This window comes from Colobus angolensis, unplaced genomic scaffold (genome assembly GCF_000951035.1).
Source record: "Colobus angolensis palliatus isolate OR3802 unplaced genomic scaffold, Cang.pa_1.0 Scaffold315, whole genome shotgun sequence".
In the NCBI taxonomy this organism is placed as follows: Eukaryota; Metazoa; Chordata; class Mammalia; order Primates; family Cercopithecidae; genus Colobus; species Colobus angolensis.
In genome coordinates this window covers 334,667-352,742 of record NW_012116433.1, presented here as the reverse complement: position 1 = coordinate 352,742, position 18,076 = coordinate 334,667, and the positions used below count along the sequence as shown (strand labels likewise).

Here is an 18,076-nt window from a genome sequence, read left to right as displayed (position 1 = left end):
TGAGACAGAGATTCGCTCTTTTTGCCCAGGCTGGAGTACAATGGCACAATCGTGGCTCACTGCAACCTCCACCTCCTGGGTTCAAGTGATTCTCCTGTCTTAGCCTCCTGAGTAGCTGCAACTACAGGTGCGTGCCACCATGCCCAGATAATTTTATATTTTTAGTAAAGATGGAGTTTCACCATGTTAGCCAGGCTGGTCTCAAACTCCTGACCTCAGGTGATCTGCTCACCTCAGCCTCCCAAAGTGCTGGGATTACAGGTGTGAGCCAGCGTGCCTGGACAGCAGTCAAATCTTAAAGGTCCAAAATGATCTTCTTTGACTCCATGTCTCACATCCAGGTCACACTGATGCAAGAGGTGGGCTCCCACGGTCTTGGGCAGCTCCACCCCTGTGGTTTTGTGGGGTACAGGCTCCCTCCTGGCTGCTTTCATGGGCTGGCAATGAGTGCCTGTGACTTTTCCAGGTGCACGGTGAAAACTGTTGGTGGATCTACCATTCTGAGGTCTGGAGGACAGTGGCCCACTTCTCACAACTCCACTAGGCTGTGCCCCAGTAGAGACTCTGTGTGGGGTCTCTGATCCCACATTTCCCTTCTGCACTTCCCTAGCCAAGGTTTTCCATGAGGGACCCACCCCTGCAGCAAACTTCTGCCTGGGCATCCAGGCGTTTACATACCTCCTCTGAAATCTGGGTGGAGGTTCCCAAACCCCAGTTCTTGACTTCTGTACACCCACAGGTTCAATACCACATGGAAACTGCCAAGGCTTGAGGCTTGCACCCTCTGAAGCCACAGCCTGAGCTCTATGTTGGCCCGTTTCAGCCACAGCTGGAGCAGCTGGGACACAGGACACCAAGTCCCTAGGCTACACACAGCATGGGGACCCTGGGCCCAGCCCACTAAACCATTTTTTCCTCCTAGGCCTCAGGGCTTATGATGGGAAGGGCTGCCATGAAGACCTCTGACATGCCCTGAAGACATTTTCCCCATGGTCTGGGGATTAACAGTTGGCTCCTCATTACTTATGCAAATTTCTGCAGCTGGCTTTAATTTCTTCTCAGAAAATGGGATTTTCTTTTCTATCACATTGTCAGGCTGCAAATTTTCCAAACTTTTATGCTGTTTCCCTTTTAAAACTGAATGCCTTTAACAGAACCCAAGTCACCTCTTGAATGCTTTGTTGCTTAGAAATTTCTTCTGCCAGATTACCCTAAATCATCTCTCTCAAGTTCAAAGTTCCACAAATCTCTAGGACAGGGGCAAAGTGCTGCCAGTCCCTTTGCTAAAATATAACAAGAGTCACCTTTGCTCCAGTTCCCAAGAAGTTCCTCATCTCCATCTGAGACCACCTCAGCCTGGATTTCATTGTCCGTATCATTATTAGCATCTTGTTCAGTCATTCAACAAGTCTCTAGGGAGTTTCAAACTTTCCCACATGTTCCCGTCTTCTTCCAAGCCCTCCAAACCATTTCAACCTCTGCCTGTTACCCAGTCCCAAAGTCACTTCCACATTTTCAGGTATCTTTTCAGCAGCACTCTTCTCTACTGGTACCAATTTACTGTATTAGTCCATTTTCATGCTGCTGATAAAGACACACTCGAGACTGGGTAATTTATATGGGAAAAGGGGTTTATTGGACTTAGAGTTCCATGTGGCTGGGGAAGCCTCATAATCATGGTGGAAGGCAAGAAGGAGCAAGTCACATCTTAAGTGTATGGCAGCAGGCAAAGAGAGAGCTTGTGCTGGGAAACTCTACCTTATAAAGCCATCAGATCTGGTGAGACTTATTCACTATCATGAGAATAACATGGGAAAGATCTGCCCCCATGATTCAATTATCTCCCACAGGGTCCCTCCCACAACATGTGGAAATTCCAGGTGAGATTTGGGTGGGGACACAGCCAAACCATATCAGTGAAAATTAATAGAGAATAGAAAAACAATATAGAAAATCAAGAAAACCAAAAGTTGGTTCTTTGAAAAGATCCACAAAATTGATAAACCTTTAGCTAGTTTGACCAAGAAAAAATTAAGACTCAAATTATTAGAATCAGAAACTTAAAAGGGGCATTACTACCAACTGTGGAGAAATAAAAAGGATTATAAAGTGGACGATTTTTTTTTTAAATATACAGACAACCAAAATTGGCTCAAGAAAAAAAAAAAGACAATATAAATAGACCTCTTAAAGAGTGGATCAAGTCAATAATCAAAAACCTACCTATGAAGCAAAGCCCAGGCCCAGATGGCTTTACCACTAAATATTATCAGGCATTCAAAAAGAATTACCACCAGTTCTTTACAAACTCTTCCAAAATAACAGAAAAGGAGGAAAATCTTCCCAGCCCGTTTCATGAGTCCGGTATTATACTGACACCAAAACCAGATAAAGATATCACAAGAAAGAAAAGTTACAGATATATGTATCTTACAACTATAGATGCAAACTCCTTAACCAAATACCTACAAACCAAACCTAGAAACATATAAAAAGAATTACATACCATGATCAAGGAGGTTATTTTTTTGAGACAATGTCTCCGGAGCTCTGTCACCCAGGCTGGAGTAAAGTGATGTGACCATAGCTCACTGCAGCCTCAAACTCCTGGGCTCAAGGCATCCTCCTGCCTCAGCCTTCTCAGTAGCTATGTAGCTATATACACAGGATCTCACTATGTCACCTAGGCTGGTCTCAAATTCCTGGCTTCTCGAATTCCTCCTGCCTTGGCCTCCCAAAGCACTGAGATTACAGGCATGACCCATCACTCCCAGCCCCAAGTAGGATTTATCCTAGGCAAGGAAGATTGGATTAATATCCAAAAATCAATGTAATATATCCTACTGATACAATAAAAGACAAAAGCCACGCAATTATCTCAATGAATATAGAAAAAGCATTTTTAAAAAATCCCACACCTTTTCATGTAAAAGAATTCAATTAAACAGGAATAGAACAGAATTTCCTAAACCTGATACAAAGGCATCTACGAAAAACCTAACATCACACTTAATGGGGAAAGACTCATGCTTTCCCCCTAAGGACAAGAATAAGACAAGAATATCTGCTCCCATGATTTCTGTTCAACTAGAGGTTCTTACCAGGGCTATTAGGCCAGAAAAATAAATACAAGAATCCAGCTCAGAGTGGTTCATACCTGTAATCCCAGCACTTTGGGAGGCTGAGATGGGTGGATCACAAGATCAGGAGTTTGAGATCAGCCTGGCCAACATCTTTACTAAAAACACAAAAATTAGCCTGGTGTGTGGCAGACATCTGTAATCCCAGCTACTGGGGAGGCTAGGGCAGGAGAATCGCTTGAACTCCGGCAGCAGCGGTTGCAGTGAGCCAAGATCGCACCACTGCACACCAGCCTGGGCAACAGAGCAAGACTCTGTCTCAAAAAAAAAAAAAAGAATCCAGATTGGCAAGGAACTAGTAAAACCCTCTCTTCACTGTAACATGATCTCATAAAGAGAAAATCCTAAGTCATCCACTAAAAAAAACAGAAACAATTAGAATTAATAAATGAGTTCAGCAACATGGCAGGATATAAGATCAATATACAAAATCAATTATACTTCTATATACTTTAAATGAACAATCTGAAAATGGAACTGAGATTTCATTCACAACATCATCTAGAAGAATAACATACTCAAAAAATATTTAACAAAAGAAATATAAAACTCAGAAAACTATAAAACATTGATAACAGAAATTGAAAACTATCTAAATAATTGAAAAAAATCTACATTTATGGATTGGAAGATTTAACATTGTTAAGATGGCAATACTCCCCAAACAAATCTACAGATGCAACATAATCCCTCCATCAGAAGCTGATTTCTTCATAGAAATTGATAAACTGATTATAAAATTCATATAGAATTTCAAGAGATGCAGAATAGCCAAAACAATCATGAAAAAGAATAAACGACTCACATTTCTCAATTTTGAAACTTACTGTAAAGCAAGAGTAATCAAGACAATGTGGCACAAGGACAAACATACACATTAGTGGAATAGGCTTAAGAGTACAAAATAAGCCCAGAGATCTCTGGTTAACAGATTTTTGACAAGGATGCTAAAACTATTAAACGGAGGAAGAATGTTATTTTCAATAAATGGTGCTAGGATAACTGAACATCCACATGCAAAAGAATGAAATTAGAGCCTTACCTCACACAATATATAAAAATTAACCCAAGGCCAGGTGTGGTGGATTATGCCTCTAATCCCAGCACTTTGGGAGGCTGATGTGGGACGATCGCTTGAACCTGGAAGTTTGAGACCAGCCTGTGCAACATGGTGAGACCCTGTCTCTACAAAAAGTAAAAAAAAATTGTCGACATTGGTGGCACACACCTGTAACCCTAGCTACTCAGAGGTTGAGGTGGGAGGATCGCTTGAACCCAGGAGGCTGAGACTGCAATGAGACAAGATCGTGCCACTGCACACCACCCTACATGACAAAGCACGACTCTGTCTCAAAAAAAAAAAAAAAAAACTCAAAATGGATCAAATACCATTATATAAAAGCAAAACTATAAAACTCTTAGAACAACTAAGCGAAAATCTTCATGACTTTAAATTTAGCAAAGGATTCTTAGATATGACACCAAAAGTACAAACAAAAAAGAAAATAAAATCGGTAAGTTGGATGGACTTCATCAAAATTAAAAACATTTGTACTTAAAAAGACACTATCGGGATGTCCAGGTGAGTCCCAGGCTGAAGGAGGCGGCTCCAGGCAGCGCCTGAGCGCTGGCGGCGGGCCCAGGCTGCGGCATGTGCGCGCCGGGAGACACGATCTTGTAGAAAATTTCAGCTATAGCCGTTGGAGTAGAAGCTGAAATAATAGAAGCTGTGTACAATGCATTACAGTATTGAAGAAAATTAACTTTTGTATTAAATATTTGGAATATAAGGAAATAAGGAAAGGTGGCTGAAAATGGTGCAGAAGAAAATACAAATCACACGCATAATGGATGAAAGGAACCGACAGGTCACTTTTACAAAGAGAAAGTTTGGATTAATGAAGAAAGCTCATGAACTTAGTGTGCTCTGTGACTGTGCATTTTCAACAGCTCTAACAAACTGTTTCAGGATGCTAGCACTGATACGGAGAAAGTTCTTCTCAAGTATACAGAACAGAATTAATCTTATGAAAGCAGAACCAACCCGGATATCGTGGAGGCTCTGAAGAAGGAACACAGAGGGTGCGACAGTTCAGACCCTGATACTTCATATGTGCTAACTCCACATACAGAAAAATATAAAAAAATTAATGAGGAATTTGATGATATGATGTGGAATCACAGCATCGCACTTGGTTTGCCACCTCAGAACTTTTCAATGTCTGTCACGGTTCCAGTGACCAGCCTCAGTGCTTTGTCCTACACTAACCTGGGGAGTTCACTCGTGTCCCCATCTTTGGCAGCCAGCTCAACATTAACAGATTCAAACATGCTCTCTCCACCTCAAACCATATTATAAGACATGTGTCCCATGGAGCTCCTCAGAGACCACCAGGTACTGGCAATGCAGCTGGGATGTTGGGTACTACAGACCTCACAGTGCCAAATGGAGCTGGAAGCAGCCCAGTGGGGAATGGATTTGTAAACTCAAGAGCTTCTCCAAATTTGATTAGAGCTACTGGTGCAAATAGTTTAGGCAAAGTCATGCCTACAAAGTCTCCCCCTCCACCAGGTGGCGGTAATCTTGGAATGAATAGTAGAAAACCAGACCTTTGAGTTGTCATCCCCTCTTCAAGCAAGGGCATGATGCCTCCTCTAGTAAGTTGAACCTTTCTTCAACTTCATTCTTTAAAACACGTATTTTATACATAGTCTGTAGCTTCCTTTGGAATTTTCTGTGCCACTGTAGAATCTACACCTATTCCCAATGAATATTTCCATTCAAAATTAGTATTTGAAGAGACAAGACTATTTTAAATACACAAAAATCAGATTGTGGAAATTCACTTAATGGTTATTTAAAATTAAAGCTAAATATGAACATGGATGGAACTGGAGGTTAATGTGTGAAGCGAAATAAGCCAGGCACGGAAAGATAGATACTGCTTGTCCTCACTCATATGTGGGACCTAAAAAAATTGATCTTGTGGAGATAGAGAATAGAATGATAACAGATGCTGGGAAAGGTGTGTGGGTGGGAGATGGGATAAAGAGAGGTTGATTAGTGGGTAAAAACATACGCTTAGATAGAACAAATATACCCCTGTATTCAGTAAGAGAGAAGGGTGATTATAGTTAGCAACATTGTAGATGGAGTATATTTCAAAGTAGCTAAAAGAGAGGACTTGAAATGTTCCCAACACATAGGAGGGATAAATACTCAAGATAATAGATACCCCAAATACCCTGACCTTGCTCATTACACATTCTATGAATGTAACAAATACTCACAAGTGCCCCATTACCATGTAACACACTTTCAATCAATTTTTAAAAAGTAAAATATAGAGAGATTATGTTTAATTTTTTATTTTACCAGGCTAGACGCATTAAACATGACTTATTTATTCTCTGTTAAGAAAAAAAAAAAAAGGACACTATCAAGAAAATGGAAAGGCAACCCACAGAAAAAGATAAACTGTTTAGAATTCACATATCTGAAAAGCGACTTGTATTCAGAACATATTAAGCAGTCTTATAACTCAATAATAAAAAGACAACCTAAATAAAATATGGGCAAAGAATCATTAGAGTGTGTGAAAGGGTGTTTTGCATTTATGTTAGACCTAGCTACTAATGGACTTCCAATAAAGGACATTTTTTTTAAAGTATGATATGTAGACCACTGGCATCAGAATCACCTGGGATGCTTGCTAAAATTGCCAGTTTATGCGTATCTCTGTAGACACAGTGTACCAAGAAGACTGGAGGCAGGGCTCAGGAATCTGCATTCTTCACCAAATCCCTAATCACACTAAAGTTTGAGAACCACTTATATAGAATGTTATTTCACAGACGAATATCTCAGATAGGTCTCATTCTGTTTGACATCTTCAAAGAGTTACATTGTCAGCTGGTGGACATTTGTCTAGAATTCTAACACAAGTGGTAATAGCGCACAATAACACACAATATTCATTAATGTTGAACAATGGTATCTGTTCTCTGGTAGTATGAAACCTTGGAAAATTGCTTTTCTTTCTATACATGTTATAAATCAATAGCATAAATCTCAATTTTTGTCTTAGAAAAAAAACATAGGCAAAGGACCTGAACAGGCATTTCTGCAAAGAAGGTATACAAGTGGCTAATAAACCTTTAAAAAATGCTTGACATCAGTAGTCATCAGGAAAACAGATATCAAAACCACAGTGAGATTTTCTTTTACACCCACTAGTATGGGCAGAATTTAAAAGCGAGACAGGTTCTAGCAAGCAAGCAGAGAAAGTGGAACCTTCATACACTGCTGGTAGGAATACAAAATGACGCGGCCTCTTTGAAAACAGTGTGGCAGTCTTCAAAAAGTTAAAGATACAGTTATCAAATGACCAAGAATTTCACTCCTGTGCATATATCCAAGGAAAATGAAAACATATTTCTACCAGGAAATGTGTAATAAATGTCTATATCAGCAATATTCATCATAGTCAAAAAGTGGAAACAACCCAAATGCCTACCAACAGATGAAATGATGACATGTGATATAGACATACAATCAAATAGTATTAGGCCATAAAAATGAGTGAAGTACTGACAAATGCTAAAACATGAGCGAACATTGAAAACATTATACCAAGTGAGAGAACCCAGTCAAAAGATCACACAGTACATGAATTCATTCACATTAAAGTCCAGAACACGGAAATCTATAGAGACAGAAAGCAAACTTAGGACTGAAGTGATGATGTTGAGGGTAAGAGGGTGAGAGCTAAAGAGTATGGGGTTTCTTCTGAGGTTTATTTTGATGAAAATAATCTAAAATTGACAGCGGTAATGGATGCACACATCTGTGAATATACTAAAAATCATTGAATTATACACTTTAAATAGGTGAATCGTAAGGTATATAAATTATATCTCAAAGTGATGCTCAATGCTTTGCTTATTTTGCTTTGTTTTTAAAACTATATGCATGTATTACTTTTATTTTAAATATTAATTGTATTGAAAATAATAATTGTGGAAACATTTTATACCAAGAAATCTAACTATTATGAGTATTTTCTTACCATTGTCTCCATTTATTCTTATTTCATATTCTTTGTAGAGTTTTTGTATGTTTTTGATAATTTCCTCCGTGTACTGTCGCTCTGATGGCATCTCCCCCTCCAAACTTTTATGTCGATTAAATATCCCAAGCCCAATATCTGTCCAGTTTTCCTGTAAATGTTTAATAATCTTGAGAGTATCATATTTTGACAGTAGAACATCCCCAGTAAACTCTTCTTTTTTCTCATTCAGGATCTAAAGAGTGAAAGGAAGAGGGAGAGCAGCATATTTTCTATCCACTAATGATTTTATCAAGGTCTACCTAATGCTTATTCCCCAGTGACTCCCAATTATTTTGGAGTTGCATATCCTATTATTATTATGCTCCAAAGAGATGGTATATGACATATATCTTATTTTTTAAATTAAAATGAATTTAAACTAATTTTGATACTCTATGAGATAACCCATAGTTTACCAGGATGAAAATCATTATATTAAATTCTGTGTGGTTAAAAAAAAAAAAGGTAGAGATAGGCAAGTAAGTCCTATAAAGCTAAGCATGTTTAATTACTATCGGCTTTCGTAAGGTTGTAATACATCTGTTTACATGATCCCCACTAGACTGGGAAAGTTCCTAGAATACACAGGTTGTGTTTTATTCATATTTAGTTTGTCTAAACCCAAGTCCAAGTGCTGAACATGACATATCAATAAATATTTGTGGAAAAATAAGGTACAATTTATACATATAATTTGGCATTATTTGTGCTCAGATAATAGAAATATTACCCAGCCTTCAATAAGAGTAATTAGCATGGGGAGACAGTGTAGAAGAGCAATTAGGAGTAAGAACTTTGAAGCTAGAGAGATCTGGACTCAAATTCCAACTCCGCCACTTACCTTTTATAGATAACTTAGGTAAGTTACTTAACATCCTAGGCTTCAATTTCCACATCTGGGACATGAAGATTATAAGACTTGCATCATAGGGCAGCCATGAAGAGTAAGTAAGATAATATATGGAAAACACATTTTCAGCTCCTCACAAAGAGTAAGTGCTTAATAAATGAAAGCTATTACTATTCCTAAATTGAAGAAATATGACTTTTTTGTATTTTTTCTATGTATGTCAAAACTGCCAGATAAAAAGTAAAAAAAAAGTCACTAAACTAGACATGTTGTACATAGATCAGGAAATATCTTCAATTCTGAGAATACACTGTTCAAGTCATTCCTAAAGAAAATGGTTTGTTGGGATCTTATGCAATTTCATTAGGGAATGATTTCGATATTCACTTTGGAAGTATTTCAATGTCACATATATTTTCCTTTGTCAGACTACTATAACGTGATAGTAATTTGATCAATGAAATCTATTTTCCGAGCTGCGACCCCTTAAAGATTATGTTATTAATGTATAAACAAAATGTGGTATATAAATACAATGGGATATTATTCAACCTTGGAAAGAAAGAAAATTCTGACACTTGCTGCAAAATGGATGAACATTATGCTGAGGGAAATAAGCCAGTCACAAAAGTAAAATACTGTATGATTCCACTTATATGAGATGCCTAGAGTCATCAAATTCATAAACAGAAAGTAGAACGAGATTGCCCAGGGGGTAGGGGGAGGCAGAAATGGGAACTTACAGTATAATGGGTACAGAATGTCAGTTTGGGGAAAAGAAAAAGTCCTGGAAATGAATGGTGGTGATGGTTGTACAACAATATAAATATATTTAGGGCAACTAACTGTATGCTTAAAAATGATTAAAATGGTAAATTTTGTGTTGTATGTATTTTACCGCAATAAAAAAAGATGTTATTAATTTTAAAAGTCCAATTTGTCCTTAAAACAAAAGCCAGATATAGGACAGGCACAAACGTTACCTATGTCTGACAATTAAATAATAGCATTGAACTACCCTCACTTGTAGGGAGCCAAAGGCCAGTGGGATGTGACCAACTCAGCATTCCACTTGAGGCTATATGATCAAACAGTAAACTGTTTATCACAAATGCACGATGTGAGCAAACTCACACTGCGCCTGCCACCAAAAGGTTTGCAGAGGGACATCACTCCCTGGCACCGGGCTCTTTGAAGTTATCTATTGAGAAGTCTAGCACCTATTGTTCAAAGGATGCAGTCTTGCAAGCCTGCTGTGAACCAAACAGCAATTACCCAACAATCACTCCCCCTTTCTCCCATCTCTTTTGCCTAATAAATACAGAGGGCTGTGTAAAGCTCAGGGCCCTTGTGCACTACAGGCAAGGTGCCCCCCGGCTCCTTCTTCCAAATATACTCTTTTGTCTCTTGTCTTTTATTCCCACGTTCGCCCCCCTTTGTTCAGTCCCCCTATGTCTGTGCGGGTTACATAGTGGCATCCGAACACAGGACTTCAAGGACTTGAACGAAGAAGATCTTCTGGAACAGAGGAACTGAAATTGACAAGGCGAACGGGGACGCCGGGATGAGTCTGCCGGCAGCGGAGATAAGGTCAGTGCCCTGAAGAGGTACTGGGAGCAGTGCTTTAAAGAAGTACTGGGAATGGGAAGTTTTCTGAATCGGGATAACATGGAACAGAATTTGTCTGTTGGAGAAAAACATTATGTGCAGTTGCTTAAAGTTTTATTGAAATGAACTGGTCCTCAGGTTAGTTCTCAGACATTGACTAAGCTGCTGCAGGAGGTTATTACACATAACACATGGTTTCCACAGGCAGGCAGTCTTGATGTGGAAAATTGGGACACAGCAGGAGAAGGATTAAAACAGGCTCATTAAAAAGGTCTTATTATTATTATTATTATTTTTTTTTTTTTTTTTTGAGACGGAGTCTCGCTGTGTCGCCCAGGCTGGAGTGCAGTGGCCGGATCTCAGCTCACTGCAAGCTCCGTTACGCCATTCTCCTGCCTCAGCCTCCCGAGTAGCTGGGACTACAGGCGCCCGCCACCTCGCCCGGCTAGTTTTTTTGTAGTTTTAGTAGAGACGGGGTTTCACCGTGTTAGCCAGGATGGTCTCGATCTCCTGACCTCGTGATCCGCCCGTCTCGGCCTCCCAAAGTGCTGGGATTACAGGCTTGAGCCACCGCGCCCGGCCAAAAAGGTCTTAAAGTTGATTCTTCAGTTTTCTCCACGTGGAGTTTAGCTCGTACTATACTTCTGCCATTATCGCCTCATTATTCTGCAGGACAGCAGGCTGAATCTAAAAATCTGAAAGAATCTGTTGTCCCACCCACAGTTCCAATTGAAATAAAAAACAGGAGAGGGAGGATAAAAATTGGCCTATACTGCCTCCTCCAGTTGCAGAAACATCTGAAACACCTCCTTTGATAGCAGAAATAGAAACCCCAATACAAAGAATTTTATGCTCTGCTGCCATAGCTGGAGAGCCCTTAGGACTTTGCACTTTTCCTATTTCCGTAAGGGCTGATCCAAATAATCCACAGCAGGTTATTCACGAACACACTCCCCTAGAGTTTAAGTTGTTAAAGGAATTAAAAGCAAGTGTGCTAAATAATAGCGTACAGAGCCCATTCACCTTAAGATTGCTAGAATCTGTGTTTGGTGCTATGCGTCTTTTACCCTTTGATGTGAAACACTTGGTGCAAACTTGCTTGTCGGCTAGTGCATATCTGACATGGAATTTAAATTGGCAAGAAATGTGTGCAGACCAGGCTAGACAGAACCGTGCTGCTAGAAATGGAGACGTTACAGAGGATATGCTGTTAGGTAGTGGTCCTTATTCAGACCTGGAATGTCAAATGGCACTCCAAGATGCTGCTTATCAGCAGTGTGCACAAGCTGCTAAATGTGCCTGGGCCACAATTCCTGAAGAGGGAGTCCCAGTACAATCATTTTTACATATCATGCAAGGGTCATTGGAACCCTATGTGCAATTTCTTGCAAGATTACAAGAGGCAGTGAAGCGTCAGATTCCTAATACCGTGGCTGCAGAAATGCTAACCTTAGCTCCAGCTTTTGAGAATGCAAACACGAACTGTAAATATGCGATGGCACCAGTGAGGTGTACAAAAAACTTGGGAAATTTTCTCAGAGCTTGTCAGGATGCAAGAACTGAGCTTCACTGCTGTGCAATGTTAGTGCAAGCAATGGCTAATTTAGCAGTTGACAAATCTAAAAGGAGCCAAGGGTCAAACCCTAAAATGGGAAAATGTTATAATTGTGGAAAAATTGGACATTTTAAAAAGGAATGCCGCCATATCTCAGGACAGAAAGGACCTTACAATGCAGTGCCCCACTCAACAGAAAAAAACGCCAGGACTGTATGCTCGCTGTAACAAAGGAAATCACTGGGCCAATCAGTGCCGCTCAAAATTTCATCAGAATGGCACCCTCCGGCCGGGAAACAAGACGAGGGCCTGGCCCCGGGCCCCACAAACAATGAGGGCATTCCCAGGCCAGACCTCAACCCCATTTGAAGGATGGGTTCCTGGAGACACATTGATTCCCTCACCCCAGAACACGAGGAAGTGCAGGATTAGAGCTACCCTCCAGAGAAAGAATCACATTAGTCAGGGGAGACAAACCTATCAAAGTTCCCACTGGTATTTGGGGTCTTTTACAAACAGGATACACAGGACTAATTTTAGGCAAAAGTCGTCTTAATTTGCAAGGCATCACTGTAGTCCTAGGAGTGATTGACTCTGATTATGAAGGAGAAATTCAAGTAGTTTTAATGTCACAAGATCTTTGGGTTTTTGAACTGGGAGATCTTTGCTCAATTATGCTTATTCACTGTAAATTATACCCTTCTCCACGAAAGGAGAAAGGAGAAAATAAAGGGTTTGGGAGCACAACTACATGAGAAATCTATCACAACCAATAGCCTCTAAATAGACCCACTTGTGGGTACAAATTAAAGGAAAGAAATGTTATGGGCCTATGGATACGGGAGCTGATGTATCAGTAACATCTAAAGACAATGGCCCCCATCCTGGCCCTTGCAATTAACTTCTACATCCTTAGTGGGAAAGGAACAGCTCAAAGTGTTCAACAGAGCCCTGAGATTTTACCTTGTCTTGGTCCAGATGAACACTCATGTACTTTTCAGCCTTATGTTGCAAATATAGCTATCAATTTATGGGGTCGAAACTTAGTTACACATTGGCATATGAGACTTACAGATGAAAACTTTGATAACCCAGGATTTAAAATGCTGAAGAACATGGAATATCAGAATGGAAAAGGTTTAGGAAAATTTCTTCAAGGAAATCCTAACCCAATATCAGTAACTGGAAAAACAGAAAAGGGCTAGGACATCAGGATTTCTGACGGGGGTCATTGATATTTCTCCGCCGCCCACTGCCTTACCACTAGAATGACTCAGTGACAAACCTGTATGGGTGGATCAATGGCCCCTATCTCAGGAGAAGCTGACGCAACGTCAGCAGCTAGTAAAAGAACAATGGGACACGGGACACACAGAGGAGTCAGCCCTTGGAATTCTCCAGTGTTTGTTATTCCAAAAAAGTCCAGAAGAGGGTGACTGCTACATGATTTAAGAACTGTTAATGCAAAAATTAAACCAATGGGTGCCTTACAAAAAGGTTTACCATCTCCAGTGGCTATTCCAAAAGACTGGCCTCTTGTAGTAATAGATCTTAAGGATTGTTTCTTTACTATATCCTTACACGAGAAGGATAAGCCTCGATTCGCCTTCTGTGTGCCTTCTATTAATCAAAGAGAACCTGTTTCTCATTATCAATGGAGAGTTTTACCCCAAGGCCTGATTAACAGTCCTACGCTGTCAGCATTTTGTAGGACAAGCATTAAAGGAGCCTTGGAATATGTTTCCTACTGCTTACATCATTCATTTTATGGATGATATTCTTTTGGCCGCTCCTATAGATCAAATCCTACATCAGTTATTCAGAGGAACAAAGCAGGCTTTGACTAAATAGAATCTCAAAATAGCCCCAGAAAAGGCACAACTTCCCCATACCAACACTTAGGAACTGTTGTTACTGAGAGAAGTGTACGGCCTCAGAAAGTAGTTCTCCGTAAAGACAGGTTACAGACTTTAAATAATTTTCAACAATTATTAGGAGATATTAATTGGCTACGCCTGATGTTAGGTATTGCTACCTATCGACTCACACATCTTTACCAAACCCTGCAAGGAGATTCTTCTTTAAATTTCCTGCGGCAATTAACTAAAGGGGCAAAAGCCAAATTATGAATTACGGCTTGTAGAGCAAATGTTACTGCAGAGACATGCCACATGGCTACAACCGCAAAAACCTTTGCTTTTGTTTATTCTTTCTACCCGCCACTCTCCAACAGGGCTTTGGGGCCAGTTCATAGACAAGTCTGTAACAGTAACAGAATGGCTCTTTCTACCTCATCGAACAGTCAAAACCTTGCAAATTTATCTTTTTTTAACTACACAAATTGTGACTATGGGCAGGCATAGGTCAAAAATGCTTATGGGATATGATCCTGACAAAATTATTGTTCCTTTAGACTCCCAGCAACAAGCCGCAGCTTGGGAAATGTCGACTGCCTGGCAAACTGCTTTTGCAGACTTCGTGGGTGCTATAGATAACCAATGTCAGGCCTCTGAGCCCAAGCTAAGCCATCATATCCCGTGACCTGAATGTATACATCCAGATGGCCTGAAGCAACTGAAGATCCACAAAAGAAGTGACAATAGCCTTAGCTGATGACATTCCACCATTGTGATTTGTTTCTGCCCCACCCTAACTGATCAATGTACTTCGTAATCTTCTCCACCCTTAAGAAGTTTCTTTGTAATTCTCCCCACCCTTGAGAATGTACTTTGTGAGATCCACCCCCTGCCGGCAAAACATTGCTCCTAACTCCACCGCCTATCCCAAAACCTATAAGAACTAATGATAATCCCACCAACTTTTGCTGACGCTCTTTTCGCACTCAGCCCGACTGAACCCAGGTGAAATAAACAGCCTTGTTGCTCACACAAAGCCTGTTTGGTGGTCTCTTCACACGGACGCACGTGACAACCACTATCCCTCAGACAAAATTTTACAGTTTTATAAAATCCATTCTTTAATTCTTCCTGTGATTTCTCACCCCAAACCTATTCCAGGTGGACAAATTTATTTTACTGGTGGCCCTTCCAAAGGTTGTGCTGCTATCTATGGACCAAAACATACTCAAATAATGATGACCTTTGGGGTTTCAGCTCAACGCTCAGACTTAATTGTAGACATTCAGGTTTTGGAGCTCACAGCTTCAGATCCTATCAATGTTGTCTGTGATTCAGCTTATGCTGTAAATGTAGCCAGTCGCAAAGAAAATGCTACAATAAAAAGTACACTAGACCCAGAACTGCTGAATTTATTTTTAAGACTTCAACAAGTTATTCACTCTCGTGCAGCTCCTTTTCATATTTCTCATATTCGCTCTCACACACAACTCTCTGGGCCACTACCTCCAGGTAATGAAAAGCAGACAAATTGATTGGTTCTGTGTTTCAGCAAGCTCGAGTGTCTCATGCGCTGCTGCACCAAAATACTTCTGCCCTTACTTGCATGTTCCATTTATCTCGCAGCCAAGCTAGGGCTATAATACAAACCTGTCCTACTTGCCAGCATGTCTCCCTGGAGAAGGCTGTAACCCACGAGGTTTGGCTCCAAATGAAATTTGGCAAATGGATGTTACACACATAGCAACCTTTGGTAAGCTTAGCTATGTTCATGTGACTATAGACACTTATTCTCATATGCAGCATGCTACATGCCAAACACGTGAGACAGCTGGTCATGTACAATGACACTGTCTGTCATCAATTGCTCATATGGGGATACCTAACGATTAAAAACTGACAGTGGACCCACTTACACTAGCATGCCTTTCAAAATTTCTTATAGCTTTGGGCTATAACCCACAAAACAGGACTTCCTTATAATCCTAGAGGACAAGGCATTAGAGAGCGGTCACATCAAACATTACAATGCATGTTGAAAAGACAAAAAGCGGGTATAAGGCCAACTACCACCTCAATGAAAACTACATTTAGCTTTATTTACTTTAAATTTTTTGACTCCTGGTACAAATGATAAGACTCCAGCAGAAAGACATTGGCAAGTGTTAGAGGAAAAGAGGAAAATTTATCCGAAAATGTTATGGAAATCCACAGAAGAAGGAAAACGGAAAGGTCCGGTGGATTTACTGATGTAGGGATGAGGGTATGCTTGTGTTTTTACAGGAGATGGACAAACTGTGTGGGTGCCCTCAAGGTGCGTGCGACCATGGAACGGGAGACTGGAGGAACCCAGGGTGGCCAACCATGGGCCTGGTCCCTCCGGTACGAGCCATGAGCCAGCTGAGCCTGAGTGCAAAGACAGAGAGAAGGCTGACCACAGTCACAATGACATCAATCCTCATAACCTGGGGACAACTCAAGAAAACCATGCAGGCAGCTGAGAAACTACTGGAGCCTCAGGGACAGGCAAAAACCCCTGATTCCATATTCTTGGCCATGTTAGCCATAATGTCCTGTGCAGTATGTTTTCCCTGTGCAGAGGCAAAAACATACTGGGCATATGTTCCCAATCCCCCAGCAGTACAACCTATACTTTGGAGTGACACTCCTCCTGAGATTTGTCACGATCAGGGAGAATGGGCTCCAGGACCTCTAACTCCCCTGACGTAGAACAGTTAGACTCTCAGAATAATGTCATTAATTATACCCTCCACTAGAAGGACTTCCTTTGTGTATCACTACAAAGACGTCACTCAGCCATAGCTGTCTTACAGTTCAAGCTCAAACATGGTTGAGTCACTGTGGAAAAATTATGTACTTACTAAGTCTTGGTTCTATTAATGTGACTGGTGTGCTAACCAACCATTCCCGGCCCAGTTGCCCTAATTGTGCTGATTATACAGAATAGATTCCATTCAATAGTTCCTACCCGCTTCTGTGGACCCAGTGTCTTGGTCCACTGGTAAGTGGAGACATTGTGGACTGGGGACCTAACGGTCAATTAGACGGAAAAGATGAAAATCAGAAATCATGGCACAAACTTCGCTGGCACTGGCAGCAAGCTTTTAATGCTTCTTCTTTATACAACACCGAGATCGAATCCCAGTCTGCCGCCCAGACTGCTTGGCATGGAGCAGGCTTTAGCCCACCTCTTCCTCTGGCCTTATCTAGGGAGGAAAGGACCAATTCAAGAGATGATATAGAAGGCAGCGCTCCCATTTATGAATGGCAACATCTGGGTTGGAATATTATCCAGTAATAGCAATAGTAAGCAACACAGTCCCTTTTTTTGACAGCTAGGAAGGACCAGCTCCAGGTACACAATACCCAATTGACCTGCAAATCTTGCCAGTGATATCACTGCATTAATCATAGCACATTGCAAACACATAATCTCTCTACTTCCATCGTTTTTAGGTCGCATCCCTGGGCTATGATTCCTGTTACTCTGTCTGAGCCTGGGGCTGCCACACCTGCTTTGCATTTTGTGAAACTTCTACTTCAGCTTATTCATCGCGTCTGTAGAGCCTTAAGCATGATAATTTTTGCTACTGTTTCCTTGGTCACACTCATAACTTCTATTGGGATGTCCTCTGTAGCTTTGAATAATTCTATTCAAACAGCTCAGTACCTGGAGAACTGGATGCACACAGCCGACCAAGCATGGCTACTTCAGAGTAAAATTAACACTGAGTTACAAACTGAAGTGGCAATGTTAAAAATCCACGGTCCTATGGTTAGGGGAATAAGTACAAAGCTTGCAGTTGCAGCAGCAGATGCGTTGTCATTTTAATTACACTCATATTTGTGTAACCAACTTAGAATATAACCAAAGCGAGTATCCATGGAACCTTGTGAAAGCCGATTTGCCTGGAGCTTTCACATCCAACATCACC

The 18,076-nt window shown here is 40.7% G+C and overlaps 1 protein-coding gene and 1 pseudogene across 1 annotated transcript in view; one reads left to right on the top strand and one right to left on the bottom strand.

The window, feature by feature from the left end:
- AXDND1 (axonemal dynein light chain domain containing 1) overlaps positions 1–18,076 on the bottom strand; it is a 192,144-nt gene that overhangs the window by 99,359 nt on the left and 74,709 nt on the right. Inside the window, exon 16 of the mRNA XM_011951123.1 lies at positions 8,210–8,444. Coding sequence (XP_011806513.1) covers positions 8,210–8,444 — 235 coding nt within the window. The remainder of the gene's footprint in view (positions 1–8,209; positions 8,445–18,076) is intronic.
- Positions 4,955–5,807, top strand: LOC105518251 (annotated as a pseudogene).